Below are 17,455 nucleotides of genomic sequence, written 5' to 3'. Positions count from 1 at the left end.
AAAAATAACAAAACCAGTGGCGGCACATTTGTTCTTCATGACCAATCAAACGGAGATATCGGCCCTATCACCAACTTTTTATTATCAGCATAGGGTAAACGTTATCAGACAGGCATCCCGTCATAATAGTTACAGATAACGTTTATTTCGAGCATGTATCATTCAAAATTTTATCATTGAATTTATAAATTCAATGATTTTATCTAAAATGGTCCAAGGAGATTTTATTCGCATTTTGAAACGTTTTATTTAGGAGCTGCAATATTGAAGTGTCAGGCTTAATTGATTTTTGGTTTAGCTATGAGTATTGAGTGACATGTGACAAAACCTCTTATTGAGAACTTTGCCTCTCGGAAGAGCCCTAGGAGAAGTTTTCTAATAATAATGTTTCACGCCAGTCCAGTTCTTGGACAAGTTGTCATCTCGTATTAAAATATATTTCATTACCCCATTTCTGAAGAGTTCACACACCGCCACTGTCAACTTACCTTGCCACCTACTGTTTAGTGACCTTGGGGGGATTCCATTTAATTTGACAAATGACAGATGACAGTTACGATTTTGAGCGTTTGAAAAGTCGTAGATCGTAGTATTTTAAAAATACCTTACGTAACACGCATGGGAAACATAAGCGAAAAAGTGGAAGCTGCGTCGGCTGAAATTACGTCAAAGTCTTCGGCGCCTCCAGCAGAACCCCCGAAAAAATTGAAACCTTGCTGTGCCTGCCCGGAAACGAAGAAAGTGCGTGATGCATGGTAAGTCACTCCGCTTCTTCGCCCCCGAAACTCATCCACTTCGCTTACAGCATCATCGAAAACGGTGAGGAGAACTGTCAAGATTTAATTCAGGCCCACAAGGAGTGCATGCGAAGCATGGGTTTCAACATCTAAAGTGCTAGCTACGTTAGAGACAATTTAGTGTTTAGTATTGCAAAATAGAGTAAATAAACCATGGACGAGGAAGTTAGGCAGGCCAGGGTGGATCTGCGCGAACGATTTCTGCGTTTAATATCAACCTTGAGCAGTATGTAGGTTTCCTTCGTTATCTTTGTTACACAACTTCCTTTGTAGGCGGAGAACAATGCAGTTTAAAATTGTACGACAAGAACGAGTACAAATGTAAAATACGCGCATTTGATCCGGCTTTTCAAAATATGGTCGTAGAAAATTTAAATACACCTCATCCTCTACCACAAGGTCGCGCTATTATCAGATTAAGCGATGTTATTTCAATACAATGTGAAGTGGAATTGTAAATCTAAATTTGCTGTTTATCTACTCTATTTATTGTTGAATAACAAGTATTAAAGTATTTCATTTAGATCTCTTTTCGTATTAATTAAAGTAAGAGAAATGATCATGAGTATACTTTCAGACTTTGGAGAAATGGTTAGGGGTAGCACATTTACAGTCCTTGGCAGAAGGGGAGGTAGAAAATTAGCATCCCTTCGCAAGCGATCTAGGCAAATTTTTTAGTAGTCCCAATTAGATGCGTACCACATATGAACTAAAAACAATTCGTGAATATGAATATATATTAAAAAATTTCATGAATTAAGATTAATAGGTTCATAATTTACATACTAAAAATCAGACTTAATTTAGGACTTATCGTTAGTACAATTGTCAGTTTCGTGTTCAGGTTCATCTTCATCATCCCCAAGCATTTCCTTAAAATTAAAATTAGTGAATTGTACCCATAAATTGTCCTTCTTACTTGTAATACGGCGACTAAATGTTTAGATTCCTCCAACAGCTCCTTACAAACCTTATTCTCATTCTCCAAGCATTCTATTTTGTCTTTCAGTCGTTCATTCTCCTGTAAACTGTCGTTTAGTGATTCACCCCGCTTCTCTGCCAATAAGCGCCAGTAGTCAACGTTCGATTCGTTATCGGAAGTAAGGTCTTCGGCTGTTATTACAGCTTCGCCGGTTTGTACTGCTTTGTGAGCTACCTGCTTCGGTTTCTCTTCGCTGTCGAAAGAGTTGGTAAAGTAATCGACACTAGAACTGAATATCTACTTACTTTGTCAATTTCACCTCCTTAACCATTCGTTTACGAGAGATGAGATTCTCTTTATTGGCAACCTCTTGGAAAACTTTTAAGTTAGTTCTGGAAGATTTGGCAATCTCCTGAAGATACAAGCATAACCTCACATTTTATTTGTCAATTAATGAATTTTTACCTGCGTTTCTTGGGAATCGATTTTGATTACAACTTTATTTGGGCCTGAGGTCTTCATTATATATAAATTGGGTCACCAGTTAAATAATTGAGAAATATATCACTTTATTTATAAAAAAAAGGTTAATTGTAACCGCCAATTTCGTGCTTGGAACTAACAGGGGGGCCAACCGTCCATACCAATCGTCATTTGGTGGCTGCACTCATATACATACAGGGCTGCGCATCAAAAAGAATGTTTCCAAGATAACTTGTGCGCGAAAAGAAACTTTCTTCTTGTAATTTTACCATTTCCATCGTAAATTCGACGTTATGGCGCCTTTAATTTCTCAATACTGTAATAATCTTAAGAGTACCTCGAAGCCAGTATTGAAATCGTGATCTACAGTGGTTGACAAGTCTAGTGGCCAAAACTACAAGCAGACCCACCTAACTTAGAGAGCCCCCCTTCTCGCATTGCTAGACGCAAGTTCTGCTTGCTCGAGATGAAAAAGAAACATATACAGTGACAAATCCGATTGCTTGCGATTCTTTTTTCCTCGGAGATGGTTCATGACGACATCATATTGATAATCCATTTACACGTGAATGCATTTCAAAAATAATCGAAAACGTACTACAATTGATGTATACATCAGAGCGTATCGTATTTTTGTTTCAGACGTAAAGGTGCGTTGCTTAACTCTAGGGATAAAGCACATGAGGGATCCGATGGAAACAAGATATGAGAAGAATTTGAATGGAAAAGCAAGGCAAGGAACAAAAAGAAATGGAATAAAATAATCAGCACAGGGCCATGACGGTCTGTGAAAAACATTTATTCACTACACTTTCACTGTAAATGTAGTATTCATAAGAACTGTTTTTGACAAATGACAGATTGTCTATAATACAAGTTTGGTTTGAACATCCTGTATACAAACAAAACTTTTAGCCAAGCAACAAACCTTTTAATTTTGTGGTTGGCATCACTGCTTTCCAATGGAAACTTCTGATCCATGTGTTTTGCATAAAACACCATAATTTTACTCATTTAAGTACCGTAAGCCATAAAAATCAGTGAAAAATGGGCACAATTGTAGAGAAAATTTCTGCCATTGAAGCAGAGGTAGGTAATTGCCCAAGAATAACACCGGTACGTTTTCTAACCTAAAAATGTCTTTAGATGGCAAGAACTCAAAAAAACAAAGCAACCGCAGGACATTTGGGCTTACTCAAGGCGCGATTGGCGAAATTGCGACGAGAGTTGATCACACCGAAGGGTGGTGGGGGCGGTACCGGTGAAGGTTTCGATGTAGCCAAAACCGGCGATGCGAGAATAGGATTCGTTGGGTTTCCTTCTGTCGGGAAGTCGACCTTGTTAAGTAATCTGGCCGGTGTGTATTCTGAGGTTGCTGCTTATGAGTTTACAACTCTTACGACCGTTCCGGGTTGTATCAAGTACAAGGGTGCCAAAATACAGGTAATTACATTGGGCAAAGTCAGTGCGTGGTATCATTGGTAATGCTTTTAGTTACTGGATCTACCCGGAATCATCGAGGGGGCGAAGGACGGTAAGGGTAGAGGTCGACAAGTAATTGCGGTTGCCCGTACTTGTGGACTAATTTTTATTGTTCTTGACGTTTTGAAACCCCTACAGCATAAGCAATTAATCGAGCACGAATTGGAAGGGTTTGGTTTACGGCTGAACAAACAGCCACCTAATATTACCTTTAGAAAGAAAGAGAAAGGTGGAATTAACTTGAACATTATGGTACCCCAGTCTGAACTTGATTTAGATACCGTAAAAACGATTTTGTCAGAGTACAAGATTCATAATGCGGATATTACATTGAAATATGATGCCACCAGTGATGACCTTATCGATATTGTGGAGGGAAACCGAGTGTACATGCCCTGCATTTATTTATTAAACAAAATTGGTAAATTTAGATGTGTATGAAACAGTAATTGTAATAATAATTCTAGATCAAATTAGTATAGAAGAATTAGATGTTATTTACAAAATTCCACATTGCGTTCCCATTTCTGCACACCACAAGTGGAACTTCGATGACCTTCTGGAAAAGATGTGGACCTACCTAAAACTCGTGAGGATGTGAGTATTTATCTACTTGTAACTGTCACATCATGGTATCGTCTTCTGCAGCTACACGAAACCAAAAGGACAACTGCCCGATTACAATTCCCCAATAGTCCTGCACTCTGACCATACGTCCGTAGAAGACTTCTGTAATAAGCTCCATAAAAGCATCGCCAAGGAATTTAAATAGTGAGTATGTCAAGTGAAATTACATGCCAGTATCGTGTTGTGTTTCAGTGCGCTCATTTGGGGTTCGTCCGTTAAACATCAGCCTCAGAAAGTTGGCAAAGACCATTTATTGGCAGATGAGGATGTCGTGCAAATTGTTAAGAAAGTTTGAACATTTTTTATCTTGTGACAGCAGGTGTACAATATGGTGCAAGTGTGATTTTTATGAAATAAATGATTCTTTGCAACCAACTCTTTTATTTGCTCTTTACCGTCGCCCACAAAGTGTTTGTGAACACATTTTTAGTAAACAGAAATTAGTAAAACATTTTTTGAAATATTAGTTAATTTACTTCTACTTTTGGTCAAATAAATTGGGTGTGGTTCTTGTTATATAATATATTGATGTGCCTCGACTACCCTTCAGTTAATATCCCTCTCAAGGAAAGGGTAAAGGGTCAACAAGTCAATAATCTATTAAAATTGAATTGGTTCTTATTTTCTTAAATATATCGCCTATGCTGTAAGAGAACACATATTAGTAAATGGGGTTGAGGTGGAACAATCATGTAAGGCAAATGCTTAAACCACATTCAACTGCAAGGGAATTGTTCTTTTAAGAACATCATGCATTTGGGCATTGAGGGCGACATATGTAGGGCATTAACATCACTACACCCATATCCGCAGAAGCAGAAGCGCAGCAATCATATCAGAATTAGCAGCAGATTTTACAACACCAACGATGGCGCTGACCAACAGCGGGACACCAACCACGAGCGTCCCGATACACGCAGCCCGATCGTACTGCGTAACTGCGGCAATAACTAGCACCACCACCACCACATCGCTCAACAAAAAACGCCGCTGCTTTCGGCCACTGTAGGTACCCTCGTCGCTAACCCCGCCGATACAGGTGCCGGAGTTCCCTAACTTCGTCCACCACGCGAGAACGCTTAAAAACTGTTGGAACGATCGGCTAACATGGTCCGCAAACTAAGAGAACGACGAATTGGAAAAAAATTAATGAGCATACCAAAATGCGATGACCGCGTCCACCAGAGAACACCCTACCAGGAAAGGAAGGAAACTTCTGAGATACCTCCTCGAGGAGATAAAAGTCGAGCGACGGTATATACGAAGATGGTGACGGACCAGAGCTCCCGAGCTAAGCCGACAGGTCAACGCCAAGCAAGCCGCCCTAAAAATTGCCATAGCCAACTACCATCAGAAACCCATGTGGAACCAGTTTGTAGAAGGAACGGTTGGGGAAACGGGCCATGTCACATGTGTAGCGGATTTTAGGAACATTCACCAAGGCAACACGCCCAGGAGGCAGAATATCACATACAGAGCGCTGTAAAACATAACCAGAGTAGTCCTGGCCTACATCACACGGATTTTTGATTCGGCGATGGTTTTACGAGACAGCGATTATCCATCAGTATGGAAGCGGGCAATGTTGATCATGCTGCCCAATCAGGGTAGTCGAATCAGGAGCCCAACACGAATAAACAGGTCCACCGAGTAAAGAAGTTTCGCATCGCCGCCGGGCAGGATATATTGAAAGGGCCGACTCCATATATCCGATACCTCGGTGTCAACATAGACCGCAGGCTGTCATTTACCAAACACGTCGAGGAGACTGTAGTGAAAGCCCGGACAAGATGAGCCCGACTATTACCCTCAGCTGAACAGCAACGCGCTAATGCAGAAAACCAAGGTGGCGATGTACAAAACCTACGTTCTAACGATCATGACGTACTCATCTGCAGGTTGGAAGGCGTACAAGAGAAACGTGAGCAAGTCGGAAGTGGTACACTCCATCGCGTTGCGGACTACTGTTCGTAAGGAACCAAGATATCCAACAGGCCCTGAAGATTCCCAGCAAAAAACTAAGAAGCAGCGGCCCAGGAAATAAGGAAACTAAATGTACTCACTCCAGTCTCACCAACCGTGCCAGCATATGTGACACTATCAGATGGATTCCGTCATCCGTGCCTATAAAACTAAATGGTGACTGGAGGTGGAAAAAGCATCGCTCCAAGAGCAAACGCATCTCCGTAAGGAGGAACAATAACATCGTTTCCGATGGCGACCCAAGAACACAATAAAAAGCGCCCCAGGAGGATGCTATAATAAGAATAACAAAATGAAGAATAATCAAAAACAATAAGCAGTATAGAAGCCCATGGCTAGAGTTGCTAAAGAAGGGATCAGGTACTGTGGTTCAGGCTCAAGACGTCGCCACTGCACACCGTCAATTCCCGACTCTGAGTGAACCCCGTTAGTCAGGGTCGGCGCCATCCACACGTGGGGCATCCTGTATATATTTCGTATATTATTTATCTATTTATTTATTTATTATCCCTCTCTTGTTCTGGGCCCTCAACAGGCTTGCGCCCAATTACTGAGTGACCCGCATAATACTTTTTAGAGGTTCCTCTGCAGAAGGTCTTCAGTTGTTCTATACTACTCCGGTATTTACCTTACGAATTAGGAAAACTGCAGGAAAACCTAATTCGGAGTAGCCGACAGAATGCTCGAAACTGGTCTAAGGTAATTTCGATCTCTGCCACAGCTGAAAAATTCACCTCAACCCAGGTTTGAACACCCGACCTCCGGATTTATGGTTCAATGCTCTATCACTGAACCATAAATAAATAAATAAAGGTGTGTAAATAAATTTGTAGTATACATTTCCAACCTCGGATTTGCCGTCCAATAGTTTCGCCGGCATCTGCCGAGTAACAGGGTTTGTTATCATAGTCGATTCGGCGCCGCCTGTAACCCCGTTCTAAAAAACCGCTCGAGCGACGAGCGATATCTAATTGTCTCAAAAATGCTCGCGAGCATCGAGTTGTTGGAAAAAAACGCTCGCGAGCGGCGCTTAATCCATCAGCGCTTGATGGCGGTTAAAAGCGCTCACGAGCGAAAAAAACGCTCAGGCGCCGTTAAAGCGCTCGGCAGAGGAAAAAAAGCTCGCGAGTGGAAAAAGCACTCGCGGGCGGAAAAAGAGCTCACGTGCGGAAAAACAGCTTGTGACCGGAAAAAAACGCTCATGAGCGGAAAAACCGCTCGTGGGCAGAAAAAAAAGCGCTCGAGCGCCGAGCACTTTAAGTAAACGCTCGAGTATCGAGCACCAAGCGCAGCTCCGAAAAGTGCTTTTTCCGCTTGGAGCGCTATTTCGAGCGGTGTATAAATATGGAACCCCAAACTACAAGAAGGCACTGAAGCCGGTGGCGCACTGGTTGCATTGTCGACTGCTATTCGGGAGGTTGTCGGTTCGAAACCCCTGCCGACTGTTATCTGTCTGGAATTCTGTCAGAGGGGTTTCCTCAGGCGCACGCAGCTTTGCATTATAGCATTATGTTGAAATCTACGAGGCGAATGCTGGAGCAGTAGGTACTCTTCCCTCTCTGCAGCCTAACGCCGTTCCTACCGTTCCCATCCTTAACTTTACCTATCCTAATTTTCACGAATACGAATCAACCGATTTAAAAAAATCAAATATCAAAATAAAGGACTTTGAAAGACCTTTCAAACAAGCTATTACTCGATACCACTTGCCATTTGAAACTTTTAAGGGAATGGCCCTGGGGTGCAGAGGGTGACAGGGGGTGAAGTTGATTTTGGTTAAAAAGTTGTTCCCCTCAACAAGTATTTTTTCCTGTAATCAATGATTTTCGATAAATACGTGGTGGGAAGTATTCAAATGAACACCTTGTATAAAATTAGCCCTGTGGTCACTAACGTTAAATGTGCAGGTTATCTGTAGAAAACGTTATTTTGCCCATACTAAATAACACAAAGTAGGTAACGTTTTTTGGCAGATAACGTGTATCGTAGGCCTCGGTTTGATACGTTTTTTTACTACCCGCACGTTAGTCAGGGAGGTATTGCATTGGGGTAAAAAACGACCTCCCACTTTTTGATGGGAATACATGTTTTGAAGCACCATGAATCCGAATCAAACAAAATGATGTCGATCGGTCTGTCTCTCTGACTCTCATTTCCGGCTAAAAGACTGAATCAATTGGAACCAAATTTCGTACAAATATTCTTAGACCTACAGGGATAAAATCGCGCCTGCGCAGGTCTGCGGGTAGTATCTGTGCTAACCACGGAATTTTTTGTTAAGTATAGCAGGTCCGTAGCCAGAATGAAGTAGCAGGGGTGGCAGGCATTTTTACAAGTGGGGCTTAAGAAGTTTTTTATGAAGACTTTCCCTGTAATTTTTGTAGAGGAACCATCAACTGTAATTTCAAGTGGTGGCAAGACCACGTTCTAGGTGGTACTCAGCCCTACCTGGCCACCCCCTTGCTATGGGTCTGAAGTACAGGCGTCGTCGTATATTAACAATTCCGAAACTGGCTGATTTGCTTGAAATTTGAAACATGAAAAGCTTTTTGAAGCGATTCGAAAATGGCAGCCTTTTTATCAATAAAATTGATATTATTTGAATTACGTATAACTTTGTAAGGGACAGACCGATTTCGATGAAATTTTGTATCAGTGTTACCGCCGATGGTTCTGACAGCTTCTAGAAACGATTGGAAAATAGGAAATGTCCTTTTGGCTATAAAACCTACATTTACTGAAGGAGGTATGAGCAATCCGATCGCGAGCACTTTTCGGAGCGTTTACTTAAGTGCTCGGCGCTCGAGCGCTTTTTTCTACCCGCGAGCGGTTTTTCCGCCAATGAGCGTTTTTTTCCGCTCGCAAGCTCATTTTTCGCTCGTGAGCGCTTTTAACCGCCCTCAAGCGCTGAAGGATTAAGCGCCGCTCGCGCGCTTTTTTTCCTCTACCGAGCGGTTTTTTTGCGCTCTCGAGCGCTTTTTCCGCTCACGAGCACTTTTCCCGAGCGCTCGCGATAAACCGCTCGAGCACTTTTAGGGGTGCTCGGAGCTCGCAAGCGGTTTCACTTTGCAATACAACTCAATGCTCGCCAGCGTAATTCGGTGCAAGCCTGTTGAGGGCCCAGAACAAGAGAGGAATAATAAATAAATAAATAAATAAATAAATAAATAAATAAAAGTAGAATTGTCAGCTGAAATTGAATTATAGTCAAACGTTCAATAGAGAATATTATCCAAATTCATGTGTCCACTCGGTTTAGGTATAAAATAAATATTTCTCTGTAAAAACGAACATCATGGTGCATTTTTTTTTGTGGATTCAATTATAAGGTAAACTAGGGATATTTCATTCAAAATATTTTGGCCCAGTTTTTCTTTTGCGATATAATTATTTAGAATTTCCTAAGAAAATTTGTAAAAAGGAAATATGACTGGAAAAAGAGAGCATAGTACATTTTTAAAATCAATATATTTAAAACGTTACGGTAGTTTAGTGTTTGATTTGGTAAGCAAATTGTTCAATTAATTATCCAAAAGTTGAATATAATTTTCAGAAATAAGTTCTACCATAAGTAATTCTGTATTTTTGTCATTGGCGGGATATTAAAAAGAAATTTATAAGAAATTTGCAATTTTTTATTCAGAATCCACATGTTCATGTAATAGTTTACAACCCTTAAATGAATAGGAAAACCTCTTTCAATAAGAGAGAAAAACTTTTGGCAGCTCCACCATTAAAAGTCTTTAAATATCTTTCGAAATTAACAAAAACAGACTTTAAATTCGTATGACATTTTATAAACTGTCGAAAATCTGCCACAGAATTTATATTGAACAAGGTGTAGACATGGGTATTTACACAATTACAAATTCTAATCCCACAATTGCAACAGTGAAACAAGAGTAGTTCCTTTCAAAATCACGCAATTATGTGAAATTCCAGTTTTTTTACTTGACTGCAACAATAGGCAATTAATATTTAAGTTCGTGCAATATTTGAAGGGGATGATACCATTGGTTTAGCAATCTAGTCTAGGTAAAAATATCTATTATATTTTAACCTTAGCACTTCCTGCTGCCACTAGAACACGATTATTCAATTTGTATACCTACTGAAGAAGGCAGGAGAGAAGCATATTTTTTTTCAAAATTACGATGTATGTATTAGACAAACAAGGTCTCATTAACGCGTAATATGCAAATAAAAATAACTGAACCATATACAAAGTGTATTAGAGTTTTCTTAACAAAATTTAAAAATAGCCCAGTTTACATTTCTGTCCTTCAATTGCTCCAACGATACGGAAACTACAAGACTCAAAAGACGGAAAAATAATTCTTATGCTAAAAATACGTAAATTACATAAATGGTTCCTATTGTACTAACAACAATGCATTTATGAATCTAAAAATGGTAAATATTTCAAATAATTAAATTAGTTTAATTATATAATAGCAAAGATCGGCTTTCTCTCTATTTTTATGACTGAAATGTAAATTAGTATTGAGTACGGGGATCTCAAGGCAAGTGTCCTTGGTAATCCTACCCCTTGGGAGTTGAAGATGTATAAAGACGAACGACGTAAGGCTCAATGGCGCACAACTGTTGGAGTGGTTGAGTGAAGTATTAGGTGAGCATTCTTACTAAAAATTTGCATGATCTAAATAAATTAATTACCAATTATATAATGCGCCTTTAACTGCACGAGATGGGAACGACGCCGTTCGCATGAGAATGATACAAATTAACCTTATTAGGTGTCGATTATGGCGAAATTTGAAATGTTATTACTCGCGATGTCACTCATCTCCCTTGCATCATCTCGACCTCAGCAGATCGACCCGGATGTGCCCACCCCGGTGAGTCTGGGCCTCTTACTAGCAGTCAACTGATCAATTTAATCTCTTTTAGTACGATTTTCAATATAAAGTCGAAAATCCGCCGACGAACACGTTCTTCGGTCAAAGCGAAAATGGTGATCCAGCTGGAAACGTTGCCGGTTCTTACTATACCGTTCTACCAGATGGACGTTTACAGACGGTGGAGTATTTCGTAAATGGAGAATCGGGTTACGTGCCTAGGATTACGTATCAACCTTTTAGTGGGTCTATCTAATGGTCTTATGTGAACGATTATTTAATATTATTTTTTGTATGCAACCATTGCGAATAAATGTTTTTTTTTTACTCTAATTGATGGCCGATGCTGAACGTCGAAGGCCATAGTCCTGGATCCGCAGTGGTTTTAAATATTACGCCACCACTGACAGGTACATCCTTTTTGGGGAGAGAATATTTTGCTAGGAGTTGGAATGACCCTATATTTTATTGTTTGTTTGTTTTAGTGAAGTGTTTATTTCATAGTTTCTTGTTCTTCCGCTAGAGGTCATCTGAATGTAAATTTCGGTACAGACAGTGTGGTTATAATGCGCTATCACTCCCTTTTCTTTGCTTTGTGTTTTTATCTGATTGCAGATTATTGGCGGAGAGCGCCCTTCTGAATTCAGACGGCCGGGGCTAGGATTCAAAGACAATATTTTAATTTCCTCGTATTCCGTTTGTTCATAAGTGGTTTCGATACAGCCCAATTGTAATTAATATATTTTTTTGTTTCAATCATCATCTTCTGATTACGAGTTGATCCCTTCTTGTAAAATTACTTTTGAATTGAAATTTGGATTTTGAGTTTCTTTTTTACTTGTAACGTTTGCAGTCATTCTGCGATTGTACTCGTTTTTTTTACATTTTTGAATCACATTGCAAACATTTATTTAACAAATCCATCTCATTTCTACTCATATCTACTGATTCCTTTCATCCACAACTTGTTTCTATCCATCTCTTAAAAGTAGCTTCCCATTATTCATGTTGGACATTCAAAGCCTGAAAATTCAAGCTATGTTTGGTGCCTGAAAAACCGAAAAATATTTCAAAACTTGACATTAGAGGTAACCTAGATTGCTTTTTTTTTGGGCTTACAATCTTTAATTGAAAAAGTGAATTAAACCCATTGGATTTTTTGTACGTGATCCGACAGAAGCCCTGTGCTCGAATAACCTCCTAATTTTTAGACTAGCAGTTTGGTTGCAGAGTTACACCCTTCTTGGCATTTGCATGGTAAGAAGTTCAGGATGTCACATTGTTTGCCGGTTCCTCTCGTCAGAAGCCTCCTGTTGCTTCAGAAATTCGGGAAGAAATGACTTCCAGAAGATTTTGAAGTTGGTATATTCGTAGTTGCCGCTTTTCTATTCTTTAACGTACAAACTTGTCTGAAGATCATGTATTGGCAATGAAGTTCATCTGACTTAAATTGAAAGTGCGTTCTGCCCAAGTGAACCAATCAAATCAAAGCCCCAAAATGTATTTTTGAATCAAGTATGCGAAATAAATGCATTTTGTTAGTAGTTCAGAGTCATCATATAATGTCACCACAAGTTTGCTTAAAAATTCTAGGATACGTAAGCAATCGTAAATATTCTTACATGATATCTTACCGTTTATACTTACAGATACTGTTTCTGATTGAGAGTTTGATAGTCTACCACTACTTTCTCGAATGGTCTGTACAATTAACGTTGATCCTTCCTACTTACTGGCTCTTATCTTTGATGCTTGCGTACGTATTTGCATATACGTTCGGTAGAGCACACGAATTTAAAGAAGATCGGGTTATAATTGTGGGACCTATTATGAGTGTTGTAACAGGAATCATGCTATTAGGAGAGGATACGATGGTGGTGGCCTTTTCGAAGATAGCATGTGGAATACTAATGCTTGTAGCTTACCTAAGATAGAAAAAATAAAAATGTTTTCAGCGAGCAACTTTAAAATATCTTCATAAATAAGAAAGTTGGCATTCGAAGTGATTTTTACTATATATATATATATATATATATATATATATATATATATATATTTGTGTTATTTTGTTTTAGTTGTAACTTGAAAGAAATTATAGAGCGTCTGGATGTGACAATTTTGTTTAGTTCAATTAATTAACCGGGGGGGTTATTAATAATTTGAAACAAAAAATTGCGTAAATTTCATGTTATAGTTTTGGTTCAATTTCTTAGAAGTGTTCTGTTTTTATTTTTTTTCCTAGAATTTTTTTCGATGTAAATTTCTTTTTAAATTTTATTTGCCGTTAACGAGGTATAGCGCGAAGTAGAGATAAGGTTCTTCGCAGAATTGCCGGGCGTACGTGCCGTTTAGCAAGAAGTTGAAAAATCGACGCTTTGCGTGATTGGCGGACGGGGTGTGGAAGAAAGGAGAAGGGCTTTTGGCTTAAATAGAAAATTTTGGAAGAGAGCGGGGCTTTTTGGTCGTTACAAAGCCAACCGGCGCTTCTTCGGTTACGTTATTTTTTTGAATTTTGTGGAAGTTTCTTGCGTAGTGGATCCAGGTTTAATTAGAATTTTTGTCTGCCGTTTTAAGAAGAATTATTGAGAAGTTTAAGAAGTTTGTCGCCGTCCTGTTTTTTTTTTATTTTTGCGGAAACACGGAAGTTTTGAATTCGTGGGTACCCGAAGAGAGAAGACGTCGGTGTTTGAGTGGTTGGTTTACGTGATTGTGTACGGATACCTCTTTTTATCGGAATACGTTATTTCGGACTAATTTTAAAAGTAAGTAGTAGTTAGTGGTTTGTTTTGTCTTGTTTTTTTTGTAATGTTTGAGTAATTTGTTTTTTTTTTTGTGTGTGTCATTTATTTGTTTAAAATTGTAACAATTTGTAAAACAGCAATTTTTTGTTTGAAATTAAACCAGTCATTGCAATCCAGGTTTTGTTTATTAGAGTCAAGGAGAGGTAATTGTCGGCGTCTCTTACTTTGTTTCAAGTTGTTTAAATTGGGGGTAAAGTTTCATATTGGAATTTAAGGATTTGGGTAAGCCACCGATTTATGTCATTGTTGGAATGCTGTAGGGTGGCAGAATCCAGCTGGACCTTGAGATACAGATAAAAATTTTGTTTTCATTTTTTTTTACTATTGAGCTAGCTAGAGGTAAATCGTGGGATTTCCAGAAGTTAAGGTTAGGTCTCACAACAATAATTTGGCGCCCAAAAACGTGAGGCAATTTCAGGGAAACGCAAAAGTAGGTAAAAATTTTTGTAGGTAAATTCAGATTAGGGTTGTTTTGTCGTTCGGGTAAAAAGTTATTTTGGTACCCAGACATGTCATTTTTCAGGGAAAAGAGGTGTACATTGTGGAGGTTAATTGTTATAGGAATTTGTAGGATGCGTAGGCGTAGGAACTTGTTAAAATGTGACAGGAAGAATTTGGTAGGGTGTTTTTGCAATTTAAATTAGATTAGGATGTTTAGGATAGGATTAGTTACGGGGTAGGTAGTGTTAGAATTAGTGTTAGGATTTTTTTTTTGAACGTGATTTTTATTCAAGACGAGAAGAAAGAAGAGTTGTTCACGATGGGAGTGTCATCTATTCAGGCAGCGAATTTTGCGGTGTTTATAGAAGCGATAAGAGAGTTGAAGAAGGAATTGGGGGAAAAAATGGATGAAATGAAAGCGCAGAATGCGGAATTAAATGCGGAATTAAAAGCGGAATTAAAGGAAGAAATCAGACAAGAAATAGAATTAATGAGAAAGAAGCGATCAAATGAGATGGAAATTAAAGAAGAAGTTGAAGTTAAGGAAGAAGTCGAGATTGAAAAAGTTCATAGGCAAGATGAAGAAGTCGTACAAGAGAAAGAAGATGAAGGGATTTTAGTTGAAAATAGGGTTGAAGTAGGTAGTTATTTTATTGCAGGAACTGGTAGGGAACCAGAATGGAAGGTGAAGTTGTATTGCGTGAATTATAGGAAGTTTGAAATAGAAGATGAGAATAGGGATTTGAATTATTTAATAGCGAAGAGTTTTGTGGATAATAAGATTTATTGTAGGGGTAGAAATTTACAGGCGAATTTGTTTGAGATTAAGTATGTGAAAGGGAGTAATAGTTTAAAAAGGAATAATAATTTATGTGTGGACGTTTTATCGAGGAAAGGAATAGGCGGGAAGGAGATAGGAACTAATTATGAGATTTTAGATAACCAGATAAGGGAGAATTATTTTCAGGATTTTTGGAGGAATTTTTATGATGATAGGGTAGTAGGAGACTTAGAATTGGAATTATCGATTGAGAATGAAGGGAATTTGTGTAGCTTTGAGCAGGATGAGGATTGTAGGAAGCAGGATAAGATTAAAAGAGTTAGGAGTAGTGAGTTTTTGGAAGTAGTAGGCATTGATTATTTGAATAATTTAATTATGAGTGAAAAGGGTAAACGGATTGTTGTAATTGAAGAATTAAGAGATTATGTTATGTGTGGGATTTTTATAGAGAAGCCCTGGATTAATTTAGAAAAGGGGGGAGGAAAAGAAAAGCGAGAATGGAAAAAGTTTAGGAAAAAGATTAGGAATGATAGGGATGGTTCCCAGGCGTATTTGGTTGACAGTACAGTGCGAGATTTTCGACTTTGATTAAGATTAGATTAGGGATGATAGGTTAGGTTTACTGCTGGAATAGGTCGGACCTAGGTTGAAACAACGCCGAAGATGGTTCGATCTATCCGGCATTTGAATAGTTAGCTAAGGGTTGTAGAGTTACAGTATGTTAGTGGTAGTTCTTAAATTTTTATACTAGGATGATGAAATTTCTCAGGCTCAGCTGGTGACGTCACCGTGCGGGGTTTCAGTAATGACTAGGGAGCTGTGTTAGGCGATCGTGTCCGAATACCTAAAGCAGGTCCCGAAGTTTTTTTAAAGTTAATTGGTAAATTGAAAAAAAAAACCCTGTAATTCCAATATTTTGTTTTGTTTTCATAGTCAGGGGAGGATTGTAATTTTGTGTTTTTGTGTTCAATTTAAAGGGGGAAAATGTTGTGTTATTTTGTTTTAGTTGTAACTTGAAAGAAATTATAGAGCGTCTGGATGTGACAATTTTGTTTAGTTCAATTAATTAACCGGGGGGGTTATTAATAATTTGAGACACAGGATTGCGTAAATTTCATGTTATAGTTTTGGTTCAATTTCTTAGAAGTGTTCTGTTTTTATTTTATTCCTAGAATTTTTTTCGATGTAAATTTCTTTTTAAATTTTATTTGCCGTTAACGAGGTATAGCGCGAAGTAGAGATAAGGTTCTTCGCAGAATTGCCGGGCGTACGTGCCGTTCAGCAAGAAGTTGAAAAATCGACGCTTCGCGTGATTGGCGGACGGGATGTTGAAGAAAGGAGAAGGGCTTTTGGCTTAAATAGAAAATTTTTGATGAGAGCGGGGCTTTTTGGTCGTTACAAAGCCAACCGGCGCTTCTTCGGTTACGTTATTTTTGAATTTTGTGGAAGTTTTCCTGCGTAGTTGGATCCAGGTTTTAATTAGAATTTTGTGTCTGCCGTTTTAAGAAGATTTATTTGAGAAGTTTAAGAAGTTTGTCGTCGTCCTGTTTTTTTTGTTATTTTGCGGAAACACGGAAGTTTTAAATATAATTTGTGGGTACCCGAAGAGAGAAGACGTCGGTGTTTGAGTGGTTGGTTCACGTGTTTGTGTACGGTTTACCTCTGTTTATCGGATTACGTTTTTTTCGGACTAATTTTAAATGTAAGTAGTAGTTTAGTGGTTTGTTTTGTCGTGTTTTTTTTTTGTAATGTTTGAGTAATTTGTTTTTTTTTGTGTGTGTCATTTATTTGTTTAAAATTGTAAAGATTTGTAAAACAGAAATTTACGCAATTTTTTGTTTGAAATTAAACCAGTCATTGCAATCCAGGTTTTGTTTATTAGAGTCAAGGAGAAGTAATTGTCGGCGTCTCTTACTTTGTTTCAAGTTGTTTAAATCTGGGGGTAAAATTTCATATTGGAATTTAAGGATTTGGTTAAGCCACCTATTTATGTCATTGTTGGAATGCTGTAGGGTGGCAGAATCCAGCTGGACCTTGAGATACAGATAAAAATTTTGTTTTCATTTTTTTTTACTACTGAGCTAGCTAGAGGTAAATCGTGGGATTTCCAGAAGTTAAGGTTAGGTCTCACAACAATATATATATATATATATAATAATATTATTATTATTATTATTATTATTAAATGGAGCCGGATCCCGCAGGATTTGCGGGACTGAGGAATTTGTCGACCAAGGGAACGACTCTGTTTGCCTTGTTAATGAAACGCATAACAGAGA

At 38.5% G+C, this 17,455-nt stretch overlaps 3 protein-coding genes across 5 annotated transcripts; 2 read left to right on the top strand and 1 right to left on the bottom strand.

The window, feature by feature from the left end:
* Positions 1-1,516: 1,516 nt before the first annotated feature.
* LOC116177745 (geminin-like) lies at positions 1,517-2,348 on the bottom strand. The gene is made up of 4 exons (XM_031496825.1): positions 2,185-2,348; positions 2,025-2,131; positions 1,717-1,972; positions 1,517-1,669 (listed from the first exon to the last, which is right to left on the bottom strand). The coding sequence occupies exons 1-4, from the start codon at positions 2,239-2,241 to the stop codon at positions 1,601-1,603; spliced, it is 489 nt and encodes a 162-aa protein (XP_031352685.1). The 5' UTR covers positions 2,242-2,348; the 3' UTR covers positions 1,517-1,600.
* Positions 2,349-3,140: 792 nt separating this feature from the next.
* LOC116177742 (GTP-binding protein 128up) lies at positions 3,141-4,682 on the top strand. The gene is made up of 6 exons (XM_031496818.1): positions 3,141-3,291; positions 3,349-3,645; positions 3,697-4,105; positions 4,152-4,281; positions 4,333-4,455; positions 4,504-4,682. The coding sequence occupies exons 1-6, from the start codon at positions 3,250-3,252 to the stop codon at positions 4,604-4,606; spliced, it is 1,104 nt and encodes a 367-aa protein (XP_031352678.1). The 5' UTR covers positions 3,141-3,249; the 3' UTR covers positions 4,607-4,682.
* Positions 4,683-10,595: 5,913 nt separating this feature from the next.
* LOC116177746 lies at positions 10,596-11,486 on the top strand. Of its 3 annotated transcripts, XR_004146743.1 has the most exons (4): positions 10,596-10,707; positions 10,796-10,924; positions 11,052-11,153; positions 11,206-11,338. XR_004146743.1 is itself a non-coding variant. In XM_031496826.1 (3 exons), the coding sequence occupies exons 2-3, from the start codon at positions 11,061-11,063 to the stop codon at positions 11,407-11,409; spliced, it is 297 nt and encodes a 98-aa protein (XP_031352686.1). In that variant the 5' UTR covers positions 10,740-10,924; positions 11,052-11,060; the 3' UTR covers positions 11,410-11,486. The 3 variants fall into 3 exon arrangements, 2 of the variants coding, with proteins under 2 accessions (XP_031352686.1, XP_031352687.1); XM_031496826.1 differs by lacking the exon at positions 10,596-10,707 and having other exon boundaries at positions 10,740-10,924; positions 11,206-11,486; XM_031496827.1 differs by lacking the exons at positions 10,596-10,707; positions 10,796-10,924 and having other exon boundaries at positions 10,943-11,153; positions 11,206-11,486.
* Positions 11,487-17,455: the final 5,969 nt, after the last annotated feature.

Source organism: Photinus pyralis, unplaced genomic scaffold (genome assembly GCF_008802855.1).
Source record: "Photinus pyralis isolate 1611_PpyrPB1 unplaced genomic scaffold, Ppyr1.3 Ppyr1.4_LG8, whole genome shotgun sequence".
NCBI lineage: Eukaryota > Metazoa > Arthropoda > Insecta > Coleoptera > Lampyridae > Photinus > Photinus pyralis.
This window is presented reverse-complemented; position numbering and strand designations above follow the sequence as displayed.

Excerpts from the sequence above, each read along its gene's own strand:
- LOC116177746 (XM_031496826.1), top strand. The coding sequence starts at position 11,061 with ATGGCGAAATTTGAAATGTTATTACTCGCGATGTCACTCATCTCCCTT. Across the intron at positions 11,154-11,205 it reads ACCCGGATGTGCCCACCCCG|TACGATTTTCAATATAAAGT; the intron begins GTGAGTCTGGGC and ends AATCTCTTTTAG.
- LOC116177745 (XM_031496825.1), bottom strand. The coding sequence starts at position 2,241 with ATGAAGACCTCAGGCCCAAATAAAGTTGTAATCAAAATCGATTCCCAA. Across the intron at positions 2,132-2,184 it reads TCGATTCCCAAGAAACGCAG|GAGATTGCCAAATCTTCCAG; the intron begins GTAAAAATTCAT and ends TTGTATCTTCAG. Across the intron at positions 1,670-1,716 it reads ATTTAGTCGCCGTATTACAA|GAAATGCTTGGGGATGATGA; the intron begins GTAAGAAGGACA and ends TTTAATTTTAAG.
- LOC116177742 (XM_031496818.1), top strand. The coding sequence starts at position 3,250 with ATGGGCACAATTGTAGAGAAAATTTCTGCCATTGAAGCAGAG. Across the intron at positions 3,292-3,348 it reads TTTCTGCCATTGAAGCAGAG|ATGGCAAGAACTCAAAAAAA; the intron begins GTAGGTAATTGC and ends AAATGTCTTTAG. Across the intron at positions 3,646-3,696 it reads ACAAGGGTGCCAAAATACAG|TTACTGGATCTACCCGGAAT; the intron begins GTAATTACATTG and ends TAATGCTTTTAG.